Source organism: Fusarium verticillioides, chromosome 3, assembly GCF_000149555.1.
Source record: "Fusarium verticillioides 7600 chromosome 3, whole genome shotgun sequence".
Lineage (NCBI taxonomy): Eukaryota > Fungi > Ascomycota > Sordariomycetes > Hypocreales > Nectriaceae > Fusarium > Fusarium verticillioides.
Window position 1 is genome coordinate 1,124,056 of NC_031677.1, and position 15,603 is coordinate 1,139,658.

A 15,603-nucleotide genomic window follows, 5' to 3' on the forward strand; every position below is an offset into this window, starting at 1 on the left:
GTTGAACAAGTTCGCGACAAAGGCGGCGGATGAAGAGCCATTATGCATTTAAGCGGCATATGCAAGAACTGCAATATCCACTCAAACTTCAATCTTTCATTCAAGATAGATCAGCTGGACCATTAACAAACCATCTTTTTGCTTCTATTCAAAATGACGCAAAATTCAAGCCAAGGCAGTCAAAAATCAATATTTCAACAGAAAGACCTCGAAAAGTCTCATAATCTTCTCACGTGCACAATCAAGGAGCCACCATTCTCATATGTACACCTGCAGCTTGTCAGCCTCAGCGGCTCATCAACTGTCACACTTGACAATCTTTCGCTGAAAAGCTACTGTACAACTGCCCTCCGTCGATGTCTGGGAATGGTAGGAACCGCAATTTCGATGGATATTCTGAAAATCGACAACGACCATGCATGGGTCCGTATTCCAAGACCAGACCTTGGCTCCTTTGCAACGGCAATCACAGCATGGCAGGGCACAACGGATGATGGCGAGCAAGTGAGCCTACAACTACGACAATGCTCAGACTGGCTAGGCGCCATGGTTGGAGCGGACGGACAAGATCGAGTATGGAATGCTTGAAGAGTGGCATTTTGTCATATTTGTCATCATTCAACTGGAACCTCATTTTATCATCTCATCTATCCGAAGATGGGGGTATAAATGTATGCATGTACATCGCCCATCGGCCTACCCTGCATATGCACCGTTTCCAGACGCCCGGGACCTGAATACATTGTGAAATCGCCGCCTGTTTCGCTTTCTAAAGGCTCTCCGTTTTTTCTACATCAGGGAAGACATGAGAGAGCTTTGCGCATATGCCTGGCAGTTGATCAGTATTGGGGGTTACGAGATTGGGCATCGAGAGCCACTCACCATTGGCTTGATGTCGGGATGAGGCACAGCATCAAATTGCTCGTACTGGAGTTTGTAGTCGGGGCCAATGTTGATGTAGGCACCCCTGTTTTCTGTTGAGTCACAGTATCGAGGGGCAGAGAAGACTGAGGGAAGGTCAGCAAAAGTTCAACAAAGATACCAGAATAACTTACCGGTAATACAGCGGCCATCATGCTGCACCTCATAACCGTCCATGCGAACCTCGTGACTTCGAATAACAGCTTCAAGACCGTTCTTCTCACAGAACTTCTTGGTGATGTCGGGACCGAACTGCATACCGACACCACGCTTGCTGGGACCTCGGCCGTTCTCTTCCTGGGGGTCGGTCCACAGCATCTCCATCATCAAACCAGCCTGACCCGGTTGTCGCTGGTTGTGTCGGTTGAGTTTTCGAATATCGTCAAGAGTGACGCTGTCATCAGAGAAAAGACCTCCGTGAAGGACAAGGTACTTCTTGCCAATGAGAGTGGCCAGAGCAAGAGCAGAGAAGCTCTCAGAGAACAGCTTGAACACCCTTCATACTCAATCAGTACCGTCACACGGATATGTGAATGGCTCGCAGGACTTACCGCTCGTTATACTTGGCTTTGCACTCGCCCTCGAAACCGTACACACGGTTCATGTCATCCGTTTCGTGGTTACCGCGATTCAAGAAGAACTGGTTAGGACGCAGCCACTTGTAAGCATAGAGGAGCAGAGCGATCTCAGTTGACCAAGAACCTCGGTCCACGAAATCACCGTTGAAAAGATACCAGTGCTTCTCGTCGGGGGTTCCGTTGCGGCGGAACAACTCCATAAGATCAAAGTATTGACCTGAAGTGGCGAATTAGCTTGGTAAACATCAGACGACAAGTGTTCTTACCGTGAGTGTCACCACAGACAGTGAGCTTCACGTCGCTGGGGATCTCGACCTCGACCATGGTGGGCTCGTCGTATACAAGCTTCTTGACCGCGATGATGATTTGGTAAACGTATTTTCGGTGGATCTTCTTGCCCGTCTTGAAACGTTCAATCATATCGTCGATGAACTCTTGTGTCATCTCATCGCCTAATCGCACACCATCGTATCCTGGCTCGACCACCATGGAGTCCAGATCAAGACCCTCGGCCGCTGAAGGCTCATCGCCGACCTCGATTGCCGCAAAGAAGGCTAGCTGACGGACGATCTTTTTGCACTCCTCCAGCTTGAGCCTGGCATCTTTGTTGCTGGGATCGAGGGACACACATGTCTTGAAGTCGTCAATGGCTTCCTTGGGTCGGAGGATCGCAGTCTTGGCCAGTCCTCGTCGGTAGTACGCCTAGCACGGTCAACATTTCAAAGCCTCTTCCTCCGGGTCGTTGGTAGTCTTGTGGCGAACCTTGACAAGTTTGGGGTTGAGCTCGATGGCCTTTGTAGCGTCGGCAATGGCGTAACCGTAGGCCTCGGTCTTGATATATGCCTAGAGTACCAAGTCAGGAAAGGTTCTGGGGGTTGAGGTCGTGTGATATATTGACGCACCTGGGCTCGGTTGGTGAAGAATGTAGGCTCCTTGTCGTTCAACTTAATGGCCTGGCTGTAAAAGTCTACAGCACTGGGATAATCACCCGCTTGGAAGGCCTTGTTGCCCTTGTTCTTGAGTTCGACAGCCATTTTGCGAAGTGAGCGTTTGTTCGGCGAAGAAGTTGGCTGCACAGAAGGATATCGAAGAGGGAGGAGGGGGAGGGGTTCTGTCGTTGGTTTGCGCCGAGCGCAGCTACAACCGCTCAAGTCAGTCGCAAAGAGAGAAGAAGTGGATTGTGAAAGGAAGGATTCAGAAATAAGCTTGTGGAATGCTAAAGAAGCGAGACAATCTGCCAAAGCGGCTTGGTTCCACAATGTGAGGAAGGGGAAAGAAGTTTTGGATGGACGTTGATGGAGGGCGGCTTTTCGGTGGAGTTTCTCCCCGCTGGCGGCGTCATGAAGACGAACCTAGAACGCCTGGCGGGGCGAGCTTAACGGGCAAGGCTTCAGGGCTTTCAACCTTTGTGATAGGTTAGAATGCCCCTGTAAGCGATCGCAGCTGGGCGCAAGTCAGCAATGCCTAGCGTGGCCACGCGCCTAAAGTTGGGGAATCTTTATCAATCGCCACCGACACCGATTTGTGTGTCTTGTGTGTATTTGCTGCATTGGAGCCTAGCCTCAGATGCGAAAAGGAATAGATCGTCTCTTTATTGAGCTACGTTTATACAGCCCAAGCGCAAGTTTTCCTACTTTCAATCACCAAGCTATTGTGGTACTCATAAAGCCTACTCAGAGTAATGCCGCTGACTTACTAAGGTACTCAAGAAGTTAACCTGTGGCTTCAGGTTGTTCAAACTTCAAAGTTACCTTACCTTGAGTACCTGGACTGCCTTGGCCGAATCGGAGATCGGTTAGTTGCATATCAAGATCTCGGCCCCACTGCTTCATTGTTGGAACCTCAGACAAAGTTGTCACAGCCAACAGAAACAAACCAAACTCATATCCAAAAGACTCGACTCTGAATATCTGAACCGTACCTAGCGACATATCGCAACTAGAAAACACGATCCATCACTGATAGTGAACTTTCCGCGGCTGGTGCGCGCCTTGCGCCCAGGGTTGGCCCATCATGGACTCATCAGGGTCAGGAACCTCAAATGCGCTGGTACGCAAGCGGACAGATACGGACTTGATGCCCCCGCCTCCTCAAGCCAAAAAGATAAAACGACCCAAGAAGGTACTTGACGAAGACACCTACACGGAAGCATTATCCCAAATCATCGCCCGGGACTTCTTCCCAGGACTCCTTCAAACTGAGATACAGCAAGAGTATCTGGATGCACTGGAGTCAAAGGATGCTGCCTGGATCTCAAGTGCGGGCCGAAGACTTCAGCATGTTATGACACCGGGACGCCGAAATGCACCTCTCTCGTCACAACCGAATTCCTTCACTGCTGGTGATCGCACACCTTCAACGTATGGCGGTGATACGCCAGCTTCAGTTACCTCGAATGTTCCGGATCCGCAGCCACGGCTAGGAGCCAACATGAGCCTGACAAAATTTCAAGATACTTACACAAGTGAGGATAATGAAAGCTTTTACAAGCTTGTCGACAAACAGAATCAGAAAAAGGCAGACAAATATGCCTGGCTTTGGCGCGGTAACAAACTACCATCAAAGCAAATGATCAAACAGAAAGAGGTTGAGGATCGACTGAGCCAAACCCGAAGCCTCATCGATGACGGATTCAAGAAAGACTTGCTGGCCATCAAGGACAAAGATGACCGTCCGGCTCGCCCGGATTCCTGGAATGCCAACCCTCGAAACAGTTTGATGTTCAGACCTGACGGGTTAGACGATGGTGTCCTCACCGTTTCTCAGAAGGCCGAAGAATCCTCAAGGATGGCACCGAAGTCGATAGTCTACGAGAACACGAGAATGCCACAACCGCGCATTACACCAAGACCGCCATCTCCAACCATGTCAGCGGTGCGAGACGCCATTGCCGGCAAGCCTCGGAAAGATGATCGAGACTCTAGCATTGTTAGCGGAGGCGAGACACCAAGAGTTAATGGGTATGCTTTTGTGGACGACGAGGATGATGATGATGATGAGCCAATCCTTCCTGCTCCTATTATCAACCTAGGCCCGGGAGATGCAGCTCCAAACCCCTTCCGCTTGCAAGAGCAACGCGACAGAGAAAGTCTACACGAACGCATGGTGGAGAGGATATCCCAGTCGAAGAAGGAATCTTCAAGGAATGGACTTACAGGGAGAGTTGACAAGACGCCGGTTCCAAAGTTTCCTAGTAGTCCTCGGGTCAATGGTGGACTTACACCTGCAGCGCAAAGGCTTTGGAGTAAGGTTGGCACCCCTGGACGTGGATCAAGTGGGAGCTCATTTGGAAATTCCAAGCCCATGACTCCCAGAGGATCACTTTTGAGATCAGTGAAGAGACCTGGCTCAATATCTGGAAAGAAGTAACGGTTGAAATGAGATACCGTGGTGATAAGATTCGGGGCTTCTCTTGCTTCCCACATCTTCCATGTCTCCCAAAGTGCATTCATGGACTGAAGATTACTCCAATGTTCCATCAGGTTGTTTTCACATGACCAGTCACTATCCTCGTCAAACTTTTTAATAGCATGGCGTTGTGTTGGCGCTACATACTTTTCACGATACCTCCAGCGGCTCAATAAAGAAGCGCAACCATCCTGGGTTATTTACAGGTTAAAGCAAATAGAATTGAAATTCAGACAATTATTTTTAATGGCTTAATTATGTGTCTGGTTCCTACAGCTCTCAGAAAAGGCCATTTACAAGGAACCCGTTAGTTGCATGACCCATCGATTAGATCATAGACTTTTTTCGTTGGACCTTGGAACTACCAACCCACCAAACCGAGCTGGCAGCCAACGCCAGCAAGCCAGACAATATCAATCACCTCCATTCAATGTGCTTCTGGCCCAAGTAGGCCGTCTAAGCCTGATGAGGTTCGTCGACTTCGCCATCGACCTTGCAGCAGTGCTCAATGCCTCTCGAGGTGTCGCCGCTAAGCATGTCGCGCTCCGAGGTCGTCAAATCGATACCTACAGTCGAACTTCGAGCGTTGCCGCGGCATTGAGGAAGCGAAATGCTCAAAGGAGCTCACCGGCGGGGGAGAAAGCACAGAATGCTACGGCGGCAAGCGATGGGGTCATATACGAGCAAGCTGCACCGGCAGCACGAGAGACGAAACCTATAGTCGAGACTCCGAAACAAAATGCTCCGCCTGAAGTGACGAGAACCGAAAGAGCACCCTTCAATAGCCCGACACCCAGTTTCAGGCCGAGCCTACAGCAACAGGTTACATCGGAACCGGCGAAAGAGGATGACCTTGATCTACCGCCTGGAATCGATGTCAATATCTTCCATACCGCGAGAGGTTCCAAAGTCCTCGACTCTCTACGAAAGCAAGGTCGGCCCGGAGCACCTCCTGCACGCCCCGGAGTTGGGGGTCCTGTGAAGCCACATCCCATGCGAGACTGGCCTCCGCGCCCACCACCCCTCGAAGAGAGCTTTGAAGAGGAGACCGTAAAACCTCAAGAGCTAGTGTCCAAGCCAGTGGAGCCCGTAAAGCCTGTAGAGCCTGTAGAGCCAGCCGAGAAAGAGCCCTTGGTTGAGAAGTTTGTGCAGAAGGAACAGTTGGAGGAGAAGCCCATTGAGCAGAAACCGGTGGAAGCAACCCCCGTACCTGAGCCAGAAAAGGCCACTCCGTTAGCCCCTACAGCCGACAAAGAGATCGACGAGGATGTCATTCAAGCCGCCAGAGAGATTGCTGAGGAAACAGCAACGCCATCAGAGACGCCCTATGCTTTACGAGAATCCAAGGTCCCCTCGTCTCGTATCAGCCGAATCTGGAACTATAGTGGTCTTGCAGCAGGTATGTTGGGAGGCGCCATGACCGAAGGCTTCAGTCGAGCCTTTGGCGGTGGTGGCGAGGGATCTGTCCTCCTGAGCGAGAAGAACATGGAACGTCTGGTAGCAAAGCTCTCGCGCATGCGTGGTGCTGCTTTGAAGCTTGGCCAGATGATGAGTTTCCAGGACACCAAGATGCTGCCTGCGCCCATTCAACAGGTGCTCCAGCGTGTTCAGGATCGCGCTGATTACATGCCTGCCTGGCAGCGTGATCGTGTATTGGTAGCAAACCTCGGTCCTGAATGGAGAGAGCTCTTTAGCGATTTTGAGGAGAAGCCCATCGCCGCTGCTTCTATCGGTCAGGTTCACAAGGCCACACTAAAGAACGGCAAGCGAGTCGCTGTCAAGATCCAATTCCCTGGTGTCGCTGACTCGATCAACTCGGACCTCGACAACCTGAGCATTCTTCTCACAGCTACCAAGCTACTCCCTAAGGGTTTGTACCTCAACAAAACCATCGACAATGCACGATTGGAGCTCGGTTGGGAATGTGACTATGAGCGAGAGCTTCAGTGCGCTCAACGCTACAGAGAGCTTCTCGGTTCAAGCGAGAAGGATGTTTTTATGGTGCCAAATGTTTATCCCGAGGCATCGGGTAAGCAAGTACTAACTATGGACTTCATGGATGGTATTGGCGTGACTCGCATCACCTCTTTCACCCAGGAGCAACGCGACTGGATCGGCACCCAGATTCTTCGTCTCTGTCTCCGTGAGATCACAGAGTTTCGTTTTATGCAGACAGATCCAAATTGGACAAACTTTCTCTACAACGCGGATGTCAACAAGCTCGAGCTGCTCGACTTTGGCGCATCTCGCGAATATCCTGATGAGTTTGTCACACAATATGTGCAGCTTCTCGCTGCGGCCTCTCGATCCGACAAGGCCGCTGTCAAGGAGTTGTCAGAGAGCTTGGGCTACCTGACAGGCCATGAGAGTCGCACCATGGTTGAAGCACACACAAAGTCTGTTCTTACACTTGCGGAGCCTTTCCTTGCCAACGCACCTGATATCTATGATTTCAAAGACCAGACGATCACGGAGCGTGTCAAGGCTCTCATCCCTGTCATGCTCCACGAGCGACTGGCACCTCCACCAGAAGAGACATACAGTCTTCACCGAAAGCTCAGCGGTGCGTTCCTCCTGTGCGCCAAATTGGGTAGCAAGGTTCCTTGCAAGTCCATGTTTGAGGATGCGCTTGCCAAGGGGGGATATAGTAGGTGAGAGTGACGGAGAGTCAAGTGTAATTATGAACCATATAATCTCATGTGTAACATTATTTAGATGATAAAACGGTCGAGGGACGGGAATAGAAACGGGATTTCATGATAACAATGTTTGATACAGAGTACTCACTTCAATTATTGTAGAAGCTAATTTGACAACTCATATACTCATCGAAAGGCTGTAGGCAGGGCCAAACTTGTCTGCGTATCTAAATGTCTTGTTACATCCTTCAAGTCATTATGATTCGGACGATCGGAGATGAACCGGTATCTTGAGTTCATGAGTCTAGATCTGGTGGGGCAATGGGAGTCATGATGAGCTATTTGGATCGTAAGGCCTATCTAAGGAATAGAGTATTTGGACTGAAGAGACTTTAAGAAAGACCATAGATATCTCTCGGTGCACAAAATATAGTTTATAAAACTGACTCGGGGAAAAAGACTGACGGAAGCTTGTTGCACATAAAACAAAGTAAGTTATGCCGCTATCGCAAGCTTCTACCCCGCGCGAATACATAAACTGAAGGCCCACCTCGATCTCTTCATACTAGTCATCAACCTTCACTTCCCTCGAAAGCAATTCCTTGGACATCTTCAGTTCAAGATGGCGGACCTGATCACTTTGGCGACGTGTTCTCTCAATCAGTGGGTGTTGGATTGGGAGGGTAACTTGAAGAGAATTCGAAAGAGTATCATTCTCGCCAAGGAAGCTGGAGCTACGCTTAGAACGGGTCCTGAGCTCGAGATTACAGGCTATGGTTGGTATGTCAGATTCTGGCCCAGGTTGATACTTTATAGCGAGGCGTTACTAATAAATTGAATAGTCTTGACCATTTCCTTGAGGCTGATGTTTACGAGCATTCCTTGGAGTCACTCCTCGCAATCTTGACTGACACCGAACTCCATGGCATTCTCATCGACGTTGGTCTTCCTCTCATGCACAGAGGCTGTCGATACAACTGCCGTGCTATTATCTTGGATGGAAAACTGCTCTGCCTTCGCCCCAAAATCTATCTTGCCAACGATGGGTACGTTTTGCTGTCCATACCTAGGCTAGATTGTCTGGCTGACATGGTTTTATAGAAACTTCAGGGAGAACCGATTCTTCACCCCTTGGAACAGGCCGAGATATGTTGAGAAGTTCAATCTTCCTCCTGCTCTTCAGAAACACCAGGGCGTTCGACAAGTTCCCATTGGTGATGTTGTTCTGTCCCTCAATGATACAACTGTCGCCGCCGAGACATGCGAGGAGCTCTTTACCCCCCAGGCCCCTCACATTAACATGTATGTTTTGATCATCCAATGACTCAAATGATGCTGGTGGAAAAAGACTGTGCTATTAAACCTCTGGCTTATGACTGACTTTCAACAGGGCTCTGAACGGCGTGGAAATCTTCACCAACTCCTCCGGCTCTCATCACACACTAAGAAAGCTTGATGAGCGTATTGCTCTCATTTCTGAAGCGACTCGCAAGAGTGGTGGTGTGTACCTTTATGCAAATCAGTCTGGTATTTTTCTCCAACAATCGCCTCAATCTTGCTTGATCTGACGATTCTCTAGGCTCTGATGGAGACAGGCTTCTCTACGATGGTGCATCTCTCATCATGGTCAATGGCTCGATCGTGGCTCAAGGCTCCCAGTTCAACTTGGACGATGTCGAAGTTATTACCGCGACCGTTGATCTCGAGGAAGTCCGCGCTTATAGATTCGCACCATCTCGCAACTTTCAGGCTGTGCAAGCACCTGTGTATGAGAGAATCGAGGTTGATTTCAGCCTGGGCCATGAGGACCTTGACCTCCTTCGTGCCCCTACAGCTCCTCAACCAGCCCGTTATCATGTCCCCGAGGAAGAAATTGTACGTCCATCCGTCAGACAGAACTCCGGTGGGGTAATTCGACTGACTTGATGACATATAGGCTCTTGGCCCAGCGTGCTGGCTTTGGGATTACCGTAAGTCTGCCATTGTCTCCCTGGCGGTCGGAGCTTGGCCTCGAAAGAACTGAAAATACTAACTATCGAGCAGTCCGAAGAAGCAGGGCATCTGGTTATTTGGTCCCCCTCTCAGGAGGTATCGACTCCTGCGCAACCGCTACCATTGTATTCAGCATGTGCAGGCTCGTCGTTGAGGCCATCAAGGCTGGTAACGAGGAGGTCATCGAAGACGTCAAGAGAATTGCTGTGTTCTCGGATAAGCTCCCCGAAACCCCCGAGGAGTTCTGCAACCAGATCTTCCACACGGTGTACATGGGTATGGAGAAGCAGAGCAGTAAGGAGACTCGACAGCGTGCCAAGGACCTTGCCGAGCGTATCGGTAGTTACCACACTGACATGAACATTGACGATACCTTCCACGCTACTAAGAACTTGCTCACTCAAGGCACGGGATTCGAGCCTAAATTCAAGGTTCATGGTGGATCAGCGACTGAAAACTGTACGTTCTTTTATTCCACACAATGTATGCTAAACCCCTCTTACGTGATATACTAACTCTCGCAGTGGCCCTTCAGAATATCCAGGCACGCAGCCGCATGGTCATCGCTTATTACTACGCTCAGATGCTACCAACAGTTCGTCAGCGACCAGGAGGAGGAAGCTTGCTTGTTCTAGGATCCAGCAATGTTGATGAATGTCTCCGAGGATGTGAGTGTGCCTTGAAAAGCGTACCACGATGTTTTACTAACGATATCTTCCAGACCTCACCAAGTACGAGTAAGTGCTTCTCCCGCGTACCACTGATGCGAATCATGCTAATAGACGACGCAGTTGTTCTTCCGCCGATCTCAACCCTATAGGTGCTATTAGCAAAAGAGATCTCAAGAGTTTTATTTCATGGGCAGCCAAGAACTTCGACATGCCGATTTTGGAAGAGTTCATTCATGCTACACGTACGATATCTATCACCCTGGTTTAGCCATGAGACGACTAACACCAACATAGCCACGGCTGAGCTAGAGCCTATCACTGAAAATTATGTTCAGTCAGACGAAGGTAAGTGATCATCTCCTATCGAAAGTTCACTCATTAATGTCCGCAGTTGATATGGGCATGACCTATGACGAACTAGCTCGTTTTGGAGTAAGTGAACCAGCTACGGATGAAAGCCAATATTGCGATGAAGCTGACGCCTTGTTGCAGCGACTACGTAAAGAGAGCAAGTTAGGGCCCTACGGCATGTTCCTACGACTTGTCGAAGAATGGGGTGGAGAGGGCAAACTGACCCCACGAGAAATCGCCACCAAGGTGAAGCGTTTCTACCACTTCCATTACATCAACCGGTAAGTAACACTCCTATGTACAAATGGCTTTTTACTAACAAAATGTAGTCACAAACAAGCTGTGGCAACCCCAGCTGTTCATGTGTAAGCGGGCCTCTCGAATCTTGTGTTGTGTTGAAGATGTTGACTTTTACCCAGGGAAAATTACTCGCCCGACGACCACAGATTTGACCTTCGTCCTTTGTTCTACCCACCTGCATTCCAAGGCTGGTCCTTCCAGAAGATTGATAAGCGGGTTGAGGCTCTGGAAAAGGTTCTGGAGGAGAAGAAGGCTGCAAGTGCCTCCACATAGAGTAAACTCTTGTTTTGTATTTGAGACAAATATGACTGTATAGTCATCCATCAGAATATAAAAGAACAAAGCTCAAGCATGTCCATTGCACTTTAGCAATCTGCTTTTTGTTAGTACTTAGACTACAAGAACTAACGACAGGTCTCGTGGTTGAATTACCCGATCCTTGGGCTCAAGAGATACTGGAAAATTGTATACTTAGTATTATGGACTTGGATCATTCGAGTCTAAGCCCACACTTCTTGGCCCGAGGCTTGATTGTGATCCTATAGCTTACAATGAGGTCCGTCATAGAAAGCGTATGAATGAGACATCGGGTTCGGGGAGTAAAGAGAATGAGTAATGAAGATAGCAATTGCGAAAACATGAGTTTAGGATCTTTCTCCCTAGCTTTGCGTTTGCTTGTCCGGCGATTGTTTATCTTGAGTTTGTCCAGGTATAGACTTTTGGTCCTTGAGAGATAGGCAGCTGGGGTTGGACGGTTAAAAGGTCAACATGGAATTGTCTCAGCGCCTAGCAAATGAAGGATCAAGAACAAGCAAAGGTAAAACATAAAACTGCAAGAAGCAAACATCTCAGATACGGGTATAAATTAGATGCTAAATTTCCATCTTGAATTCAACTCTTCTAAACCACACAGCCCCTATTCAATATAGCAGCTTAAGGATCACTTAGTGCTTTGATTTTCAAAATCTCGATTTAAAGTGAATTTATATATTGCAAGCGAAAGTATTACATCGCTATATCTTCAGAGCAGGGACTCAAGCAATCACCTGGGCCTCGATGTACTTTTCAAGGCCGTGAGTCTATCTTATAACTCCTTTGGACCACACTAATACAAGAGTAGTCTCCAAAACTTAGGTGAGCCTTACACTAGTGCTTCAGTGTCAAGTTGGGTCAACAATACATTAAATGGCCCATCTACCTACATCTATAAAGCAGACTTCCCCTCTCAATTATTGGGAAGTCTCTGGAGCGTGCGCAGCTTGGAGGATATGGATTTCCTCAAGATAGCATGAGAATGTATGTCTGAACCAGTTCCTACATATACCGTATAGTTCTACTACACATCACATGGTCGTGTTCTGAGTACTTCAAGTTCTATTCTAAGGTAAGTCATGGACCCTCTTACCGATATTCGATACCTGACATGTGCTACTTCCAGGTTTCAGTGCTAGGGATGACCATTCTCGACCGACCTGATGTAACAGCGCACTTCTTTTTTGTGACCAGGCTCCAATTACCACGGCAGCCTCTTCTGCCTAGTTCACAAAAAAGGGGATGGACCGCCGGCTATATAATAAAAGCTAGTGCTGTTGAAGCTACAGTTGATGATGCAGCCTCTGTCACCCTCCATAGCCCATCAGATGGCGAGCCTTTTCCCTTCCCCGTCAGAGAGAGATATTCTAGCCAAGTTCTATGAATACGGGCAGTATGAACTCCACAAGGTTCGGATGGCAATCCGCTTCGACAACAAACAATCAAATATGTGGATGCACAGGCATTTCCATCTGAAACTTTCACCGAGGCTCGTACCAAGTATCAGCTCAAAAAAGTCAACATTGTTGATAGCTTCGTTGACAGACGTGATATAGCGGATTATAGCTGTAGTTACATAGAACTCGACATTCCAACTTCCTTCAAGGAGCATCTTGAAGTTATTGAGAACCGAATGCGGGACAACGGCTACAACATCAAAATTCATGTCCCAGATGATATCATTGATAACGAACTTCAATGGCTTGAAGATTTGAACAGGTGTTCTGATAGCGATTCAGACGCTGGTTCTTTCGACTTGGGAGCTCTTATGGAGGGTACCTAGTTTCTGCCCTTGATCACCAGTGCAGTTATTGGCACAATCAAGAATGGAGAGTTTGCCGTATTTGAATCAGACGAAGATGGGGGCATCGTCTTGCGCGAGAATCACAAAATCGACGATCGCTTCCTCCCAGAGCCGGCGATTAAATTAGAGCGAACGTGGTAACCGCCTTACGACTGTCTATTGGACGAGACCTTCTAAGGTCTTGGTACTGGGGATGAATCTCAATTATATCTATGAATACTGAAGCATATGCTGATATCGAAGACATGCACAATGTGGACGATAAAGATAGCAGATATATAAAAGGGGCGACCGGTTTGGTGGGCAGTGGCGGCGGAGGTTCATTTACGCAAACCAGAAACTAGTTTATAATCAGTAGCTCTTATCTGAGAGAGATCTAAGCTTATACACCATTCTGAGGCTTTCTCTTACATATTAGTGCGGTTGACTGCTTGAAAACCGGTTGCTCTATCTGCAACGAAACTCAGAGGCCAAACTGGAAAAGGACTATGACGCCTTGGAAAAGGGGAGTAGTTTTCTCATCTTTCCACTCCTCGCCACTTTCTTGAGCTCTTTTTCATTCTTCCTCTTCAGCTTCCCAACGACCTCATCGTGGTCCTTCTTGATGGCTTCTAACTCGGCCTCATGCTGTTGCTTCAACTAGACAAGACGTTAGTCTACCTGACGAGCTCAGAAAGACAGCGAGTGGTACCTGGCCTGCAATAAGCTTTGCACTTCCAGATTCGATCGCCTGTTGACGAGACTGTTGGATGGTGAAAAGTATATGTTCATGTGAGAAGTTTGTTTCATTTTGCTGGAAGCCTTTCATCATTGTCTGTTGGATCACCTTGGAGTAGATGAGTGACCAGTGCCCGATCTCGAGAGCACCTTGGCGCATGAGTTGAATTTCGTTTAGAAAATCCTATAAATATCAGTACTGTATGCCGTCAAATAGCATAGGGGGTGATTTACTAGAGTATCTCCAAAGGATAGACCATCAGGAATTCCCTTGGCTATATCCTTGGACTCGGAACAACTCTCCAGAAACGACTGCATTTTGGCGAGCATCTCGTTGTGATGAATGGCAGCATTACGGAGACAATCTATAATCCCATGAAGCAGCAATTGAACAGGCTGCAAGACTTCAATGCATTGTTTCTGTACCGGTTAGTCAGTATGGTGTAACTTAGATGGGCACGAGGGCATTTTACCAGTTCATAAGCTTGCGTCGAAAGCTTCTGAATGTCTATCTCAGCCTCCTCCTTACGTCTTCTATACTCCTGGCCCCTCTCAAGCTGATCTTGCATGTTACTCTGCGCAGATTGGAGATCGTTGTTCGCCCAGAGGTTGAGTATCCAGGTAGCAGCCATCTGACCTCCAGCCACAAGCATCTTTCCACCAATGCCTGCGGAACCAGCAGACTGTATGATAGTTCCAATTTGGTTGGCTAATTTGTTCTTTTGCCGGGAAAGATCCTCTCGCCTGGCTCGAGCGGCATCTTCGTTTTCTTGAGCTCTATTTTGGTTGAATATCTGATCGTCTATCTCGGTCTTCAAGGTACCAATCTCTTTGTTGGTTGCGTTCTCTTGCTGGTTCATGATGTCTATCATCCTTAATTAGTCTGTAAGACTTGTAGGAGTCCAGTAGCAACTAACCCTTGGTCTTGCTGATACGACGACTAAACTCGTCGACTGAAGCACGCCAGGCTTGAAGACTTTTGTCAAGTTCATCGCATTGTGTTCTACATACTTCCGTTGCGTTTGTGAGCTTCCTGAGATGCCTATCGAAAGATGCTTTCTCGCCGGGAACGCCAAATGTACTTTGAAGTGCGTTCAACTGGAAACCAGCAAGTTATTATTAATACGCCATGAGCTGGTTCGTTATATTTACCGTTCCCGTGTCCTGTATCATGGATTTGGTCTTCATGTAGATATTGTAGAAAGCTCCATGTGTTTCCACCAGTTTGTCGAGTCCCATATGGCAATGCTCGGTCAGGGCTGTAGACAAATTGTCGCTCCTAATAACAGCGTCAGTTAGTATTCCAGTTTCCCAAGACCAAAGTGCTGAGTGACATAAAAGAAGAAATTCCCTTACCCTGGGAAGCCGTCTGCGTCTACTAGAAAGACAGACGTGGCATTGCTTGTAGTAGAGATATAGAGACACAACTGAAGTTTCTGAGTGAGCAACTCGGCTCTGATCAAAGGCTCTAACAGGTTATCACGAGGTCCTTGAGACATATCGGCTGGGAACCGAACTAAGCTACCCATGATGAAGCTGGCGATTTCAGATGTTCCTAAGGGACTGAGTACAATAGACAGAACTTAAAGAGGCGATTAACTGACCGTCGATAGAATGTCAAAGTAAAAGAAACATCATATCCCAGAAGCAACGCGCCAACTGATGTTACTTGTGAGAGGGGTTACCCATGTCCAGGAAGTACCTCAATGTATATGTGCCAACGTTTCATCTGCACCTCTTCTTCACTAGGGGATTGATTCCTTATGCAAACTAAGGGCAGTTTCAACCCTATCCCCGCTAGGGGAGTAAAGAAAACTTGAGACCTTTATACTAACTGATGAAAAGACTTAGGCAATTTAGTCTAAGTTTAGGATATCTTTTATAGAGTTTATTTTATCACCCTAAACTTA

General features: G+C 48.0%; 6 protein-coding genes across 7 annotated transcripts; 4 read left to right on the forward strand and 2 right to left on the reverse strand.

Annotated features, from left to right (window-relative positions):
* Positions 1-28: 28 nt before the first annotated feature.
* FVEG_16198 (hypothetical protein) lies at positions 29-1,198 on the forward strand. The gene has a single exon (XM_018905434.1). It carries the CDS (start codon positions 154-156, stop codon positions 586-588), a length of 435 nt encoding a protein of 144 aa, XP_018754067.1. The 5' UTR covers positions 29-153; the 3' UTR covers positions 589-1,198.
* Positions 570-2,801, reverse strand: FVEG_07873 (protein phosphatase 5). The gene is made up of 7 exons (XM_018896582.1): positions 2,402-2,801; positions 2,262-2,342; positions 1,766-2,201; positions 1,473-1,716; positions 1,056-1,417; positions 883-1,007; positions 570-828 (listed from the first exon to the last, which is right to left on the reverse strand). The coding sequence occupies exons 1-7, from the start codon at positions 2,531-2,533 to the stop codon at positions 790-792; spliced, it is 1,419 nt and encodes a 472-aa protein (XP_018754068.1). The 5' UTR covers positions 2,534-2,801; the 3' UTR covers positions 570-789.
* A 496-nt stretch (positions 2,802-3,297) lies between these two features.
* Positions 3,298-5,161, forward strand: FVEG_07874 (hypothetical protein). Its single transcript, XM_018896583.1, has one exon. It carries the CDS (start codon positions 3,513-3,515, stop codon positions 4,866-4,868), a length of 1,356 nt encoding a protein of 451 aa, XP_018754069.1. The 5' UTR covers positions 3,298-3,512; the 3' UTR covers positions 4,869-5,161.
* A 71-nt stretch (positions 5,162-5,232) lies between these two features.
* Positions 5,233-7,863, forward strand: FVEG_07875 (Atypical/ABC1/ABC1-A protein kinase). Its single transcript, XM_018896584.1, has one exon. The coding sequence runs from the start codon at positions 5,373-5,375 to the stop codon at positions 7,560-7,562; it is 2,190 nt and encodes a 729-aa protein (XP_018754070.1). The 5' UTR covers positions 5,233-5,372; the 3' UTR covers positions 7,563-7,863.
* Positions 7,864-7,972: 109 nt separating this feature from the next.
* FVEG_07876 (NAD+ synthase (glutamine-hydrolysing)) lies at positions 7,973-11,422 on the forward strand. Of its 2 annotated transcripts, XM_018896586.1 has the most exons (16): positions 7,973-8,036; positions 8,116-8,326; positions 8,389-8,592; positions 8,648-8,848; positions 8,937-9,073; positions 9,126-9,421; positions 9,483-9,516; positions 9,590-9,997; positions 10,063-10,206; positions 10,260-10,275; positions 10,330-10,451; positions 10,504-10,554; positions 10,601-10,641; positions 10,702-10,841; positions 10,890-10,925; positions 10,980-11,422. In XM_018896586.1, the coding sequence occupies exons 2-16, from the start codon at positions 8,169-8,171 to the stop codon at positions 11,131-11,133; spliced, it is 2,142 nt and encodes a 713-aa protein (XP_018754072.1). In that variant the 5' UTR covers positions 7,973-8,036; positions 8,116-8,168; the 3' UTR covers positions 11,134-11,422. The 2 variants fall into 2 exon arrangements, with proteins under 2 accessions (XP_018754072.1, XP_018754071.1); XM_018896585.1 differs by having other exon boundaries at positions 7,973-8,326.
* Positions 11,423-13,462: 2,040 nt separating this feature from the next.
* Positions 13,463-15,222, reverse strand: FVEG_07877 (hypothetical protein; the record flags this gene model as incomplete). Its single annotated transcript, XM_018896587.1, has 7 exons — positions 13,463-13,615; positions 13,668-13,877; positions 13,928-14,113; positions 14,167-14,558; positions 14,611-14,791; positions 14,846-14,972; positions 15,050-15,222. 7 exons carry the CDS (start codon positions 15,220-15,222, stop codon positions 13,463-13,465), a joined length of 1,422 nt encoding a protein of 473 aa, XP_018754073.1.
* Positions 15,223-15,603: the final 381 nt, after the last annotated feature.